The sequence below is a fragment of the Bidens hawaiensis genome, unplaced genomic scaffold (genome assembly GCF_021521415.1).
Source record: "Bidens hawaiensis isolate Kalapana, Puna unplaced genomic scaffold, B.hawaiensis_p1.1 tig00025007_1, whole genome shotgun sequence".
NCBI classification, from domain to species: Eukaryota; Viridiplantae; Streptophyta; class Magnoliopsida; order Asterales; family Asteraceae; genus Bidens; species Bidens hawaiensis.
Window position 1 is genome coordinate 197,517 of NW_027493973.1, and position 12,839 is coordinate 210,355.

Sequence of the window (12,839 nt, forward strand, 5' to 3'; positions counted from 1 at the left end):
GTCTTGATAATAAGTTAGCATAATTAATAAGTAACTTAAACATTATTATCATATATATATATTACCGGAAAGACAAGGCAGAACGGAGAGGAAGACGGAGGCAGAGAGGAGGCGGCAGAGAGAGCAAGGAAAACAGGAGAGATTAAGTGTTTTGTGTGTGAAGTGTTAGGAAAATATTATTATTATTTATAGGAAAACCCTAGGAGACATAAATCCAGAAAAGGTTCCAAGACAAACAGAACAAGACAAAACAAAAGATAGCAAAAGATATCAAAAGATATGGCAGCTGCAGGGGGCAAGATAAAGCTGTCAGCGAACAGTAAAAAGGCATGGGCAGGTCAGATAAAGGTACTGGTCAAGCATGGCAAAAGCAGATCTCAAAAGATAATGTCAGTCACTTTATCTACCAACCAATGGGGTTGGTACGCATGCAGCGCCGAAAGTAACTATTCAGACATTAGATAGGTTAGGTCAACAGCACAGAAGATAAGACAACACAAAGCATACAGGCTGGAATAAACAGAAGATACAAGGGTTAAGCGCGGGAAGGCTGAGTGCGCGAGCGCGAAGGCTGGCACAACAATCCTTAGCGCACTGCGGGAAGAATCACAAATCCTTCGCGTGCTGCGTGAAGAACAAGAATTCTAAGCGCATCGCGGGAAGAACATACATTCTTAGCGCATTGCGGGAAGAACATACATTCTTAGCGCGCTGCGAGAAGAGTTCTCTCCACGCATCGCAGGAACAAGATGTCTTCACGCAGGCTTCCATGTAAGGAGTCTGGCGCGTGGAGCTGCAGACATCCTTAAGCGGGAGGAACCAAAGGACAAGCAAAGAGTTAGAAGAAAAAGAGGAAACAAGGCTTAAGGGCGGGACAGCGACAAGAGGGAACAGAAGGCGGAAAGAGAGAAGAGGGATGGGACGGCGGAAAGAAAGAGAGAGAGAGGCGGGAAGGAAAATATATATATATTATTATTAAAAGTAAAATATAAGTATAAATAAATATTAAATCATAAAAGAAAGAGATCGGGTCAGAGAAACGGGTACCTGGGTCGGGTCGGATCGGGCAGATGTCACACGTATCACTAGGCTAACTACCCTTTGGAATACTCTTCCTATTATTATGGCAATTGTCCAACGAGTTTATAACTTCTGGTGTTAGATTAATGTAAAGAATCTATTTGGTTAATTAATTAAAAGAATGTGCAACTCATACATTAACCAACAAATTACAATTTGAATATTTTCCGGTTAACTAATTAGAGCATTCTTAGCACATTTCACGTCCATATCTATATACTTACACTAAAAATCATTATTTTTTTTCATTTTAATTAAATAAATTTTTTTATATTTTTATCATTATTTTTTTTCTTTACTTCACTTAAAACTACTTTAAGAAAATATTAAAAAAAATTATACTTTATGAACAGTTTAAATCGAAATTTAACTTTCCCACATAACATTTTTTCTATCTTCTATTTACAATCACTCAGAACCATACCATATAATTCACAAAAACTCACTCACTTTTATTTGGAATGGGCTGAGATCGAATGCTCTACGTTTGATATCTCGTGCATTTGGTCTTCTGGTCCGATAACATCAGGATAATGATTAATGCTTGAGATTTTATGGTCTCAGTTTCGAAACCTGACTCAAGGGGGTTTTCCGACAATGGTGGGTTTCCTCCTTGATGAGGTTCATGTGTCAGTGAGGTCTGAAATTTCAAAATCAGTATGAACGATTGACATCTCGTCTTAGAAATGCGCATTTGAGTATTATGGGAAGTTCTAAACACCGTTAAAAAAAGTTCGATCTCTCGTAATCATCTTAATGGAATGCGGAATCATCGGTTTACTTTTATAACCAACTAAAAGCTTAAACAAAATAAATGATGTAGAAGAATTTAGACAAAAGGAAGGGGTTTGGGGGGTTGGTTGTATCGATCAATTAGTTATTTCCCATGCTTTTACCATCAAATGTGACAAAAAAGTTTTAAAAACATATGGAAAAGGAAGGTTTTCGCCGAAAGAATCATATATTCATTCTAGAAATAAATGCTTTTCTATCACATGTCAGATTAGCTCAAGGGAAACACTATTTCAAACATTTCAGTGGTGAAATTTGAAAAAAAACACAAGTTTCTTATACCTTTAATAACAATAGCGGCGGTGTGGCGGTAGCAGGCTCAACAATATCAATCTATATGGAAAGTCTTTGAGAATCAAATTTAAGTTTTAGTGACGGAACCTACCGACCAAAAGCCGTCGGTATATGTTATATGCGTATATGAGATATGTGTATGTGTATGTGTATGTGTATGCATATGTATATTCTATGTGATATGTTGTATGCAACTATGCATATGTATATGCGTATATGATATTTGTGTAGGATCGATTAAATCCAATACGATCTGTTCCAAGTCTCTCTAAAATATCCCCACTTTGTCTAATGAACTCACACCGTCACACGTCACAACCCACTATATAAGCCTTAATCTCCTACCTGTACGTAGTTCCATACGAACATAAGAAAAATAAACAATTAAGCTCAAGACAAGGAGCAATACTGTGGTTGACCGAGTCCTAAAGTCAACACACTTGACTTAAACTAGCTTGTTCACAACATACACATCCGGATCATTGTTTCTTCATTGAATATATATATATATATATGTATGTATGTATATACATAAATAAAAATGAAAACATAAAAATCTTACGTGTCGCGATGTGATCGCTCCCCTTTTTTTTGGAGTCACCAGATTTGCTTGATTTTTAAATGAAGGCTTCTAAATGCATTTGACCTGAATTCACGGGTAAGAGTCTTATCAAACTCATATATTTCCTAAACGGGTTATAACAACTCATTAAATTAAAACTAATCTCATCAAATATTTTATATAAAAATCCTATAAAGTAGGGGTATACTAAAAATTAATATATGATTTATTTAACAATATATATATATATATATATATATATATGATTTATAATTAATAAACCAATTTTATAGTTAAAAAAATAAACAGGTCTAGCTTGGGTCTCATCAAACTCATATAGCTTTTAAACCGGGTTATAACATCTCATTTATTTGTGAAACAATTTATTATCAAATCATAAGTATATTATTAACTTTCATACAGTAAAAAAACAAAAATTTAAAAAATAAATAAATATTATAAACAAATAGCAAAAAACAACCCCCGTAATACGGGGGATAAAAACTAGTATATATATATATGTGTGTGTGTGTTTGTTTGTCTATATGCAGGGCTGTCTTACCTTAGCCTAATCGAAATAAAAAGGCCCATAGGCCTAACGAATAATGCAATATATCAACTAATATTTATAAACAACGATTAATTTTACAACAATAAGCATAATAGAAATATAGTAGTAATTTAATACCCCAATATTTGAAACCCTAAAATTTTATGCTTATACGGGTTATTAATACATAATTTATGAGAATTAATATAGTTATTTTAGTATAAACTTAAGTTTTAAATTGTTTAAAGGATTATACAAATTGTATGTTGTTGAAATAAAAGTTATTAAGTTAAAGGTGAAATATAATTACAACAAGGGTAAAGTTAAAATACAAAGGAAGACAAAAATGAGAAGTGTGAGAAGGATTTGTGACAACACAAAAAAAGCCATTAAAAATAAATTCAAAAAAAAATCAAAAAATCATAACTCAAATATAACTAAAAACGAAAAAAATTAAAACCTAAAATATTTCCGCCATAATTCACGTTAAAAAAAATAATAAAAATAAAAAAAAATGACAAAAAGACACAATGCCGAGATCAAATATACAATGTTGAGATCAAGACACAATGATGAAAATTAAAAAAAAAGACACAATTATAACTAAAAAAAGACACAATAGATCGCAAAATATAACATAATGTCGAATAGCACAATGTTGAGTAATATAACACAATATAAAGAAAAAAAAGACACACAATGTTAAGGAAAACAGACGCAATCAATGACGAGAATAAACATAATGCACAATGATAAATAAAAAGACAAAATGATCTTTTTCACTCACCATTGTGTCATTTTTTAAAACAAGAAAGAAAGTGAAAACATTTTTGCGTTTTTTACTTTTGTTTATAAAATTTTGAGTTTTGATTTTTTTATTAAGTTTTTTAGTTTTTTTGAGAGGTTTTAATGTGTTATTACAAATCATTTTCATCCTTCTCATTTTTGTTCATATTTGTTGAATAAATTGACCCTTAAAACAAAACTGAAAGTGGTACGTATGTAAATAACAAATTGAATTAAGAAATAAAGAGTATAGACTATTTTTGCCATTCCTTAAAACTTGATTTTGTAGTCATCCCTTTCTTGATTTCTTTTTTGATTAGTAGGTTTAGGGGAAAAACATATGGATACTAAGTGTACGGATGTGTTAGTGATGGAAACTAGGTATTCCTCCGTCTCAGATAGTGGAATATGAAAATTCATCACGTTTTAATGTTTTCAAACTAGTAATGTTAGTAAAAAAAACTATATATGAATTAACATCATCTCTTAATTTATAAAGACACAATAATTATGCGTCAACCGGTTCCAAATGTCATCCATTTTAGCATGGATTCATATGTAAGACCACGTGTAGTGGGGCACCATCCCTAACCACGGTGCCTTATAGCGCCAGGAACACCGCCCCTGGGGTGATATGGGCCCATGGAGCGGGGGCAGGGGGTGGATCCCATACAGCGTCGGGAGGGAGAAAAGAGAAAAGAAGAGGCATCTAATTGGTTCTTTTATTTATTTTTTCTTTTTAATATAAAAATTAATAATAAATGATGAAATGATTTGAATCCAGCCACTATACTCATTTTAACCATAAAGCTCATATGGTGACATGACGTCACATATAATACCCACATAAGGGCTACATCCACTACACACGGTCTAAATATTGATCATAAATCTATTTTATTATTTCTTTATAAATCAAGTACAAAGGTTATTTATGTTAATTGTAAAACTTAAAGGTTAAAAGTGTTTTTATTTAAATAAATTAATATTGAAATAATTAGGGGACAGTCTTGCCAATACCAAAACTTGATTCGAAACACATTGTGTGCACCTGTGTCTCCTTCCGTCTCCGATATTCCGGCGGATTAATCAATTTTTTCAGTAAGTTTTAAACACTAAAATTAACGACCTAATCGACTAATTGACAACGTCGTTTGATTCATGTTCTTTCACCGATACACACACACACATACATAAAATAGCCCCCCCCCCCGGCGAAAATTACATGCCTTAGCCGAAAGTGCGGTTCACACACCCCTGAGCCGGCCCTGTCTATGTGTATGTGTGTTTATAAATACACTCGGATATATGCGTGTCTATATAATTATAAACATTCTTAGAGGAAGAATCTATCAAAAAAAATCTATATATTTTGAGAACATGCATAGCAAAATTATTCATTAATTCTTTCTAATTTTGCATAATTTTCAAATAAAATAATTTGCTAATGTTTATTGTTTCTCATTCATCTATAATATATTATAAAAATATGAATAAAATTAGCTTGATTGTTACATACACATGTGTACTTCATATATATAGGTTATATTGCATACACATGTGTACTTCATATATATAGGTTATATTGCATACACATGTGTATTTAAATAATAAAAAACTAAAATAAATATTGTTTTTAACAATATAATCCACCTATGTATGCGTATATAATTAAGAGTTTTAGAACTTTAGAAATATGAATATTGATAAAAAGTAAAAAAGGTAAAATTTTAATGGTTTAAATTTGCCGGTGTCCAAAAATAATATCTCACCCTATATATAATTAACACCACGATATCAAATTTAAAATAGTATTTTTTTTTCAAAGGTAATTCTTCTCCCTTTCCTCACTTAGGCTCCTGTCTCACAACTACTTTCCAGTCTCATTTCAGTTCTTATTGAGGACTGATTTTCAAGATTATCACATCAAATTTTATGAACATCTAATTTGTGTATTTCTTTGTTGTCATATATATCAAGCATGAAGAACTTAGTAGTAATCTTTATCAAGCAGGTTTCTTAGTAGTCAAAAAAGAAAAAAAAATGAAAAAAATTGACAGATTACACTCTTCATGATATATGTTTTAGTACTTTGCAACATCTTTTCTCTAAGAAATTAGATTTCCATCATCAAAAGATTTTTTCACAACATAGCACCAAATTTCAGGTTGCAAAATTTTGCATGATGGTTTGTGATATATGTTTAGTACTGTCATATGCATGTTCATCATATAATATCTAATGAAAACTCTGTTGTTACAGTTTACTTACACTGACACATATTTAAGCCATGGACATGCCTTCATCTTGGTTACAAGAACAACTGGTAAGTTAAAGCTGCTAGCTAGCTGCAGTAAACATATTTTAAATTTCTTTGTTTTTCTGATCCAATTTAATTATTATTTTATCATTAAACATTAGTGTTTACATCGATAGAGAAATTAATTAGTCGTTTAATATGAATTATTATATCATATATACTCTTGATCTTTCTACAAATATTTAAGTTCTTTTTGTTGAATCCATGTACTTTAGGAAATGCAAGATCAAGGGTACATGAATCAATATCACATGAACAAACATTATTATTATAATCCAATGGAGGAGTTCAGTGTTGATTCATTTTCATCAGATAGCTACACAGAAACACCATCTTCTGCTGATCAATCTTTTCAAAATCACAAGTGTCTCCAAGAACCATTTAATTTCAAAAAGGCTGATGGTATTAAGAAGAAAACTGATAAATCAAAGCAAAAGCTAGTTTCTGATTCTCCTAACTCTTTCACTATATCATTTGGTGATATAACACCTAAAGATGAGCTCCTTTCATTTGGTGATACTTACGGTTTCGCACAAAACGGCAAGAAAAAGGCTCCGGCCACCATCCGGAGTCCGGTTCAGGTTCAAGATCATGTGTTGGCTGAAAGAAAGAGAAGAGAAAAGCTGGCTCAGCGGTTTATTTCTTTGTCTTCCCTCCTTCCTGACCTGAAAAAGGTAATAATGCCAATTTTTTTTATCTAACACACATAAATTTAGTTATAAAATTTTACTATTGTATCTTTTTAAAGCGAACACGATTAAGTTTGTATTGATTTGGGCTAAAACCGAACCAAAAACCAAAACTTCCGTTCTTAAATTTTTTGAAAGCCAAAAATTAGTTATTAAAATTTTCTAATGTATCTTTGGAGTATATCCTGGGATTGACAATTTACACAGTTTTGTTTTATTGCATTATTTCTAATAAAGTTTGCTAGTATTGTCCCTTTACCCCAATTCTTTTTTTTCTACTTACCTCACTAGAATATTTTCAGATGTGGTTTATCAATGATATTCTAACTAACTTTTGAAGGAACTAGAGAATACAAAAAATTTATTTATTTGATTCACAATTATTCTATTACAAATGATGATTACATGCGCTATTTGTAATGTTCGAAAGGTGCAAACTGCAAGTCGTATGATGAATCGACATGTTGTATGGGGAATTAACTGTCCAAACTTAGGTTAACGAACGTTAAATAATACAATTTTAATACTAATTATTAATACTAATTACATATTAACACCCTACTATTAGTTACACAATACTTAGGATAAAATCTGAATGCTAATTCCAACAAATTTTTGGTAACAGATGGATAAAGCAACCGTGCTAGAAGATGCAGCTAGTTACATCCAAGAACTTGAAACTCGTGTGAAGGAACTCGAGAGAAAGAAAACGCAAGATTCGGTTATAACGGGTAAGAGATCAAGGCTTAGTAGTAGTGATGATAATGGCTCATCTTCTAATGAAGCAAACTTTGAAGAGAGTAGCAGCCCTTGTAATCCAGAGATCGAAGTGAGAACGTCTGGATGCAATCTACTTGTAGAAATCTATAGCCGAAAAAACAGCATATCATTAGTGAAAGTGCTTAGCGAGATGCAGAAGTTTGGTTTATCTATCATCAGTTGTAGCACCATGCCGTTTGCTGATACCACTCTTCTTGTCACCATTGTTGCTCAGGTTAATTAGCATCTAATTGAATTCATTGTTTTTTTTCTTGAAAAAGGTTATTTAATTTAGGGTTATCAGATTCTGATAATCCCAACTTTAAAAATAGGTTGAAAGTTAGGACTGTCTATAAATATTTCTTCAGTTGGCTGGTTTTAATCTCGGCAAATAGGTCAAAGCTGAGATTATTAAATCTAGTAAACTTTTAATATATAATATTAAATCTAGTATATATTAAACACTCTTGCAGATTTGATTTTATATGACCATATAGGTGTGTACGATTTGTTGTTGTACACCCATATAAGGCATTTCATGAAACTGTATACACCAGTATATAGTTAACATGGTTCTAATTTATTTTCTCTCTGTTTCTGCAGAAAAGTGATGACTTCAATATGTCATCAACCGATCTTGTGAAGAACCTGGAAGTGGTTGTTTGAACCTCAAACATTCTTGGTGTTTCAAGTACATCTAAAAAGGAACTACAGTCCCAAGCACAACAAATTAATTCATACTTATATTACAGGGTTCTTTGGTTCTTTTGGAAAACATTTAACTTCATTTACTATTTATTTATGTAGTGAGCTACCAAATCTTGATATTTATGATGTTTACTAGGGTTTTTAGCCACTTTATTAAGTTCGTGTGATGTATTTTGAAAACATCCTTTGACATGTCTTTGTATATATGCTATAAGCATGCATGGCTTTGAGAATCATGTTAACTAGGAAGAAACAAAGTCTAGTACAGTACTGTTAAAGATGTGGGAAGAGTGGAAATGCGTTCATGCATCATGAGTAGAGGAGATGCATGTATGATTCGAAATAGTAAAGGGCCTTTTGCAAAATATAGCATGTAACCAAGTTTCTTTTCTTGGTAATTTTTTTAACTATAAATTAAACCAATCTTTTCATTATGATTTTATTTTTATTATTTTATTAATACTAAACATAAGTGTGTGTTCTAATATAAACATATATGAATTTAGTTACTATTTTAGAAATTTAGTTACTATTTTAGAAACGACTTAAAAACGGATTAGGTTGAGACTTAGGGGTGAGCAAGAAACCGAAAAAACCAATCATAATGAGAAAGTAACCAGGCGAATGAGAAAGTAACTAGGCCAATGAAATGATGTTTTGAAGTACTTGTAGCATGCCCACATTCCTTTTACAAATAGCCTACAGATCCGAAAGTAGGTGCATCATTATCATACATAGTGTCAAGTCAGAATGTCCAAAACATCACCCGTACAAAAGTATGCTGACTTATGCTGTAAAATTTTGTACATCTTTATGCCTTTTGGAGAATCAAACTTGCTGTGGCAATTTCAACTAGTGTAAGACATTCAAGAAACGATGAAACACAGCAAGAAACAATGATGAAACACAGACATGGATTTTTAAAAATATTTGTGTAACCAAACAATGATGACACTTTCTTGAATGTTTTACAAGTTTTAAAATCAATTTTAAACTATTAGATTATTTTTAGTTTTTCTTATATAATCAGTAATGTAAAACCAAACAGTCACTGAAACAATATGACAGTTTGGTAATGAAGGGTATAGTGACGGCATTTGTCGTCTGTATAGGTCGATCTACAGTGATGACATGCCGTCGCCATTTGGTTTTTCAGATTGTTGAGTTTTTTTACTTGCTCCAAAGACGTGTTGTTGCCATAACTTATGCGGGAAATGAGAAAAGTAATCCACCATTTAGATTAGGTGTTTTTTTACGACTTGCCATCGCTATAGTTAAATTGCTTTCCTTTTTCGTTTTCTTTTACAAAACTATTTGCAAAATTGCTAACTACAGTGTTAAGAATTGCAAACTAAGCTGGCCATGTTGATGTAGATAGTAGATACAGCCAAAATTCAATGTCTTTTCCTTCTTAAATTCAACTATTTTAGGGCTTATTTATTTGACTAGAAAGTGGTTTTCAGATGTTGCTTATGGAGGTTTATTTTTTTGTTAGCTCCACCAAATGGTGGTTTGTAATCAACCTATATCAAAATTTTCATATATTATAATCAAAAAAGCTCATAATCTAATATTATTACTAAAATAATTTGATTACCACCAATTTAAGACGTCAGAAAAGTGATTAAAAAACTTTAATTTCATAAAAGCAATTCAATATTATTTACTTTTAATGTACTTGTTCTTTTTGTAGAAAGCAAATTCTACAGTGACCTTATTGAAGATATAATATTAAACTTCTATTAACCTTTTAATGTCGATCAATGACATAAAGCATGGTCCCTAGCTCTCCGTCTTCTAGAATCCTTTTTAGATTATATTTTAACGTCTTTCCAACTATAATCAATATATTTCACACACTATTTTGTAATATGATAAAATTTGTGCTTATTTTGCAATAATTGATTGGTTGTGTGACCACTTATAACAATGACTGATTATTGTGGGGTTCGATAATATGAAACAACCATATATTGTCACCCATGCATTCAAACTTATGGTTATGAAAATCTCTTTAGATCATTCAACTATATATATAGACAAATTGATTGATATAATTTTATATTCTTTATGACTTCTAGATACCGAAGGTTCCATGGCATTCTTTGTCAAAAAGGAATATATATTACTCCATATATCGGAAAACATAAAGTAATTACTTGAAAATAATATAAGTGTTTGGTTACCCTACAAATTAAATACTCCATACGTCCCACTATAAGTGTCCTAGTTTTACTTTTTAAGTCTTTCTTTTGCAATCTTGACCGTAAATATTTTTGTTCGTGTCATATAATACTTGATGAAAATTATATCAATGTAAAATACATTTAAAACCCCATCCATTCATATATTTTACATCAAGTATTATATAACACAAACAAAAATATTGTCGGTTAAAGTTAAACAATAAAGACTTGAGAAATCAAACTAGGACACTTATAATGGGACAGGAGGAATATATCAGATTTATTTTATAATTAAAAATCAAATGAATTATTTTTGTATAGATGCGAGAGAACTATATCCCTTATTTATCGAATCGTAATCATATCCTGCTATTTAGTAGTTTATATATATCATGAAGTAGTAAATAAAGATAAATGAGCAAACATATATTAGTAGGTGTGATAAAACAATTCTTTTAATTTCTAGTTAGTTAATTAGTATTTTATTTGTGACCTTCAACTATATCTCTGACTTTAGTGAGCGATGAAGTATCATATTAATTTTATTTCCTATATATTATTAAATAAAATGGCTCTCACTCATAAACTTACTATTCTTTTGTTTTCATGCTTTATTGAGTTGTTTCAACTCCTCTAATTAGTTTGTACCATATTTCACTATTAATTTCACTTTTATTTTCAATTATTTTTTTGTAAAGTATTAATAAATTTATATTATAACTTTTATGGTTTTGTCTGAATTTTAAGAGACCATATACTTTATACTTTTAATTTTAATAGACTCTATACTTTGTAAATTCATTTTATTATCTTTTATTATTATTTTCATTACTATTTTTGTTATTATATACTATATTAATTCTAAGCCACTTTTTCACCTTTTCAACTTAGTTATTCTTTTTATATTTTATGTTCTTTACATTTTGACATATTTATCTTTTTCCATGTTTTACGTTTTGGAGTAATTTTCACGAGTTAACATGTATTCATGGCTCGATATTTTTTATTTTGTTTATTTTCAAGGTTTTTATTTAATTATTTATTGTTTAGCTTAACTGTCTCCACCACAATTAACATGCGAGCATAAGAACTAGTTTATAATGGTTAGTGAGTGGTGAAGTATCTTTTATGTAAAATATACGTATAAAGAATTAAGGTCATCCCTAGTTAAAGTTTGTCAACTTTTGTTTATAAATATTATCCCATTTGTAATTTGATTAGTTCAAAAATCGTATTATTATTATTATTATTATTATATACTTTTTTAAAACCAAGTCGTGAAACAAAATTCGAACCAAACCATTAATATTAATTAGTAACGGTGGTTCACTGTTAATTATCAACCTTTCAATTTTGATGTTTGATGGTCAGAAACCATAAATGATGTAACTCATGGTTATACCTAAAACCATAAAAACCGTACGGTAAAAACTCTAATAAAAACTAAACAACTTACATCAAGTGTTCAGGTAACATACTAACTCATTAGGATATAGACCCGTGTGACACGCCGGTGAAAGAACATGTCACTACAAATAATAAATTTAAACATACGGTCAAATTAAGATAATACTTGTTGATTGTTTGTTACAAAACTATTATAAAATTACATTATTTATAGATTCAAACTTCAAATTTACAATAACTTAAATTAAACCATACCAACAAAAGACATTAACAAAAATAGTAAACAGGTTCTTGATATTAAAACATCAGGAAAATCTTCAAAAGTTATACCAACACAAACTTCAAATTCTTAAACACCTGAAAATGTTTAAAAGCAAAACAAAAATTCATTAAAATTAATTTAACATAACAACATGTTTAATAATTAATAACATCTAAGCGTTACAAAGTTGTTATGTACAAAATACAAAGCTTAAATTCATAAATATTATTGTTAGTAAGTCTAAAAAAATGTTGTCAATATAATTGTTTTATTAAATCTATGAACAATATGTAATGTAAAGTATTAATATATTACCTTCTATTTCCTCATTGGATAACAAACTTTCGGAATAACAATCATAATAACTTTGATAGTGTAAACCAGTTTGAACATCTACTACTTGTATTAAATATAACAACAATACGAAAAGAGTTATATTTTACC

At 30.3% G+C, this 12,839-nt stretch overlaps 1 protein-coding gene across 2 annotated transcripts; it reads left to right on the plus strand.

The window, feature by feature from the left end:
* The first annotated feature begins 5,885 nt into the window (after positions 1 to 5,885).
* LOC143570551 (transcription factor bHLH18-like) lies at positions 5,886 to 8,855 on the plus strand. 2 transcript variants are annotated; one of them, XM_077056174.1, is made up of 5 exons: positions 5,886 to 6,089; positions 6,327 to 6,390; positions 6,600 to 7,058; positions 7,699 to 8,067; positions 8,436 to 8,855. In XM_077056174.1, the coding sequence occupies exons 2-5, from the start codon at positions 6,355 to 6,357 to the stop codon at positions 8,496 to 8,498; spliced, it is 927 nt and encodes a 308-aa protein (XP_076912289.1). In that variant the 5' UTR covers positions 5,886 to 6,089; positions 6,327 to 6,354; the 3' UTR covers positions 8,499 to 8,855. The 2 variants fall into 2 exon arrangements, with proteins under 2 accessions (XP_076912289.1, XP_076912290.1); XM_077056175.1 differs by lacking the exon at positions 5,886 to 6,089 and having other exon boundaries at positions 6,307 to 6,390.
* Positions 8,856 to 12,839: the final 3,984 nt, after the last annotated feature.

Coding starts and splice junctions, on each gene's coding strand:
- LOC143570551 (XM_077056174.1), top strand. CDS start 6,355: ATGGACATGCCTTCATCTTGGTTACAAGAACAACTG. Junction 6,391..6,599: donor CTTGGTTACAAGAACAACTG/GTAAGTTAAAGC, acceptor CATGTACTTTAG/GAAATGCAAGATCAAGGGTA. Junction 7,059..7,698: donor TCCTTCCTGACCTGAAAAAG/GTAATAATGCCA, acceptor TTTTGGTAACAG/ATGGATAAAGCAACCGTGCT.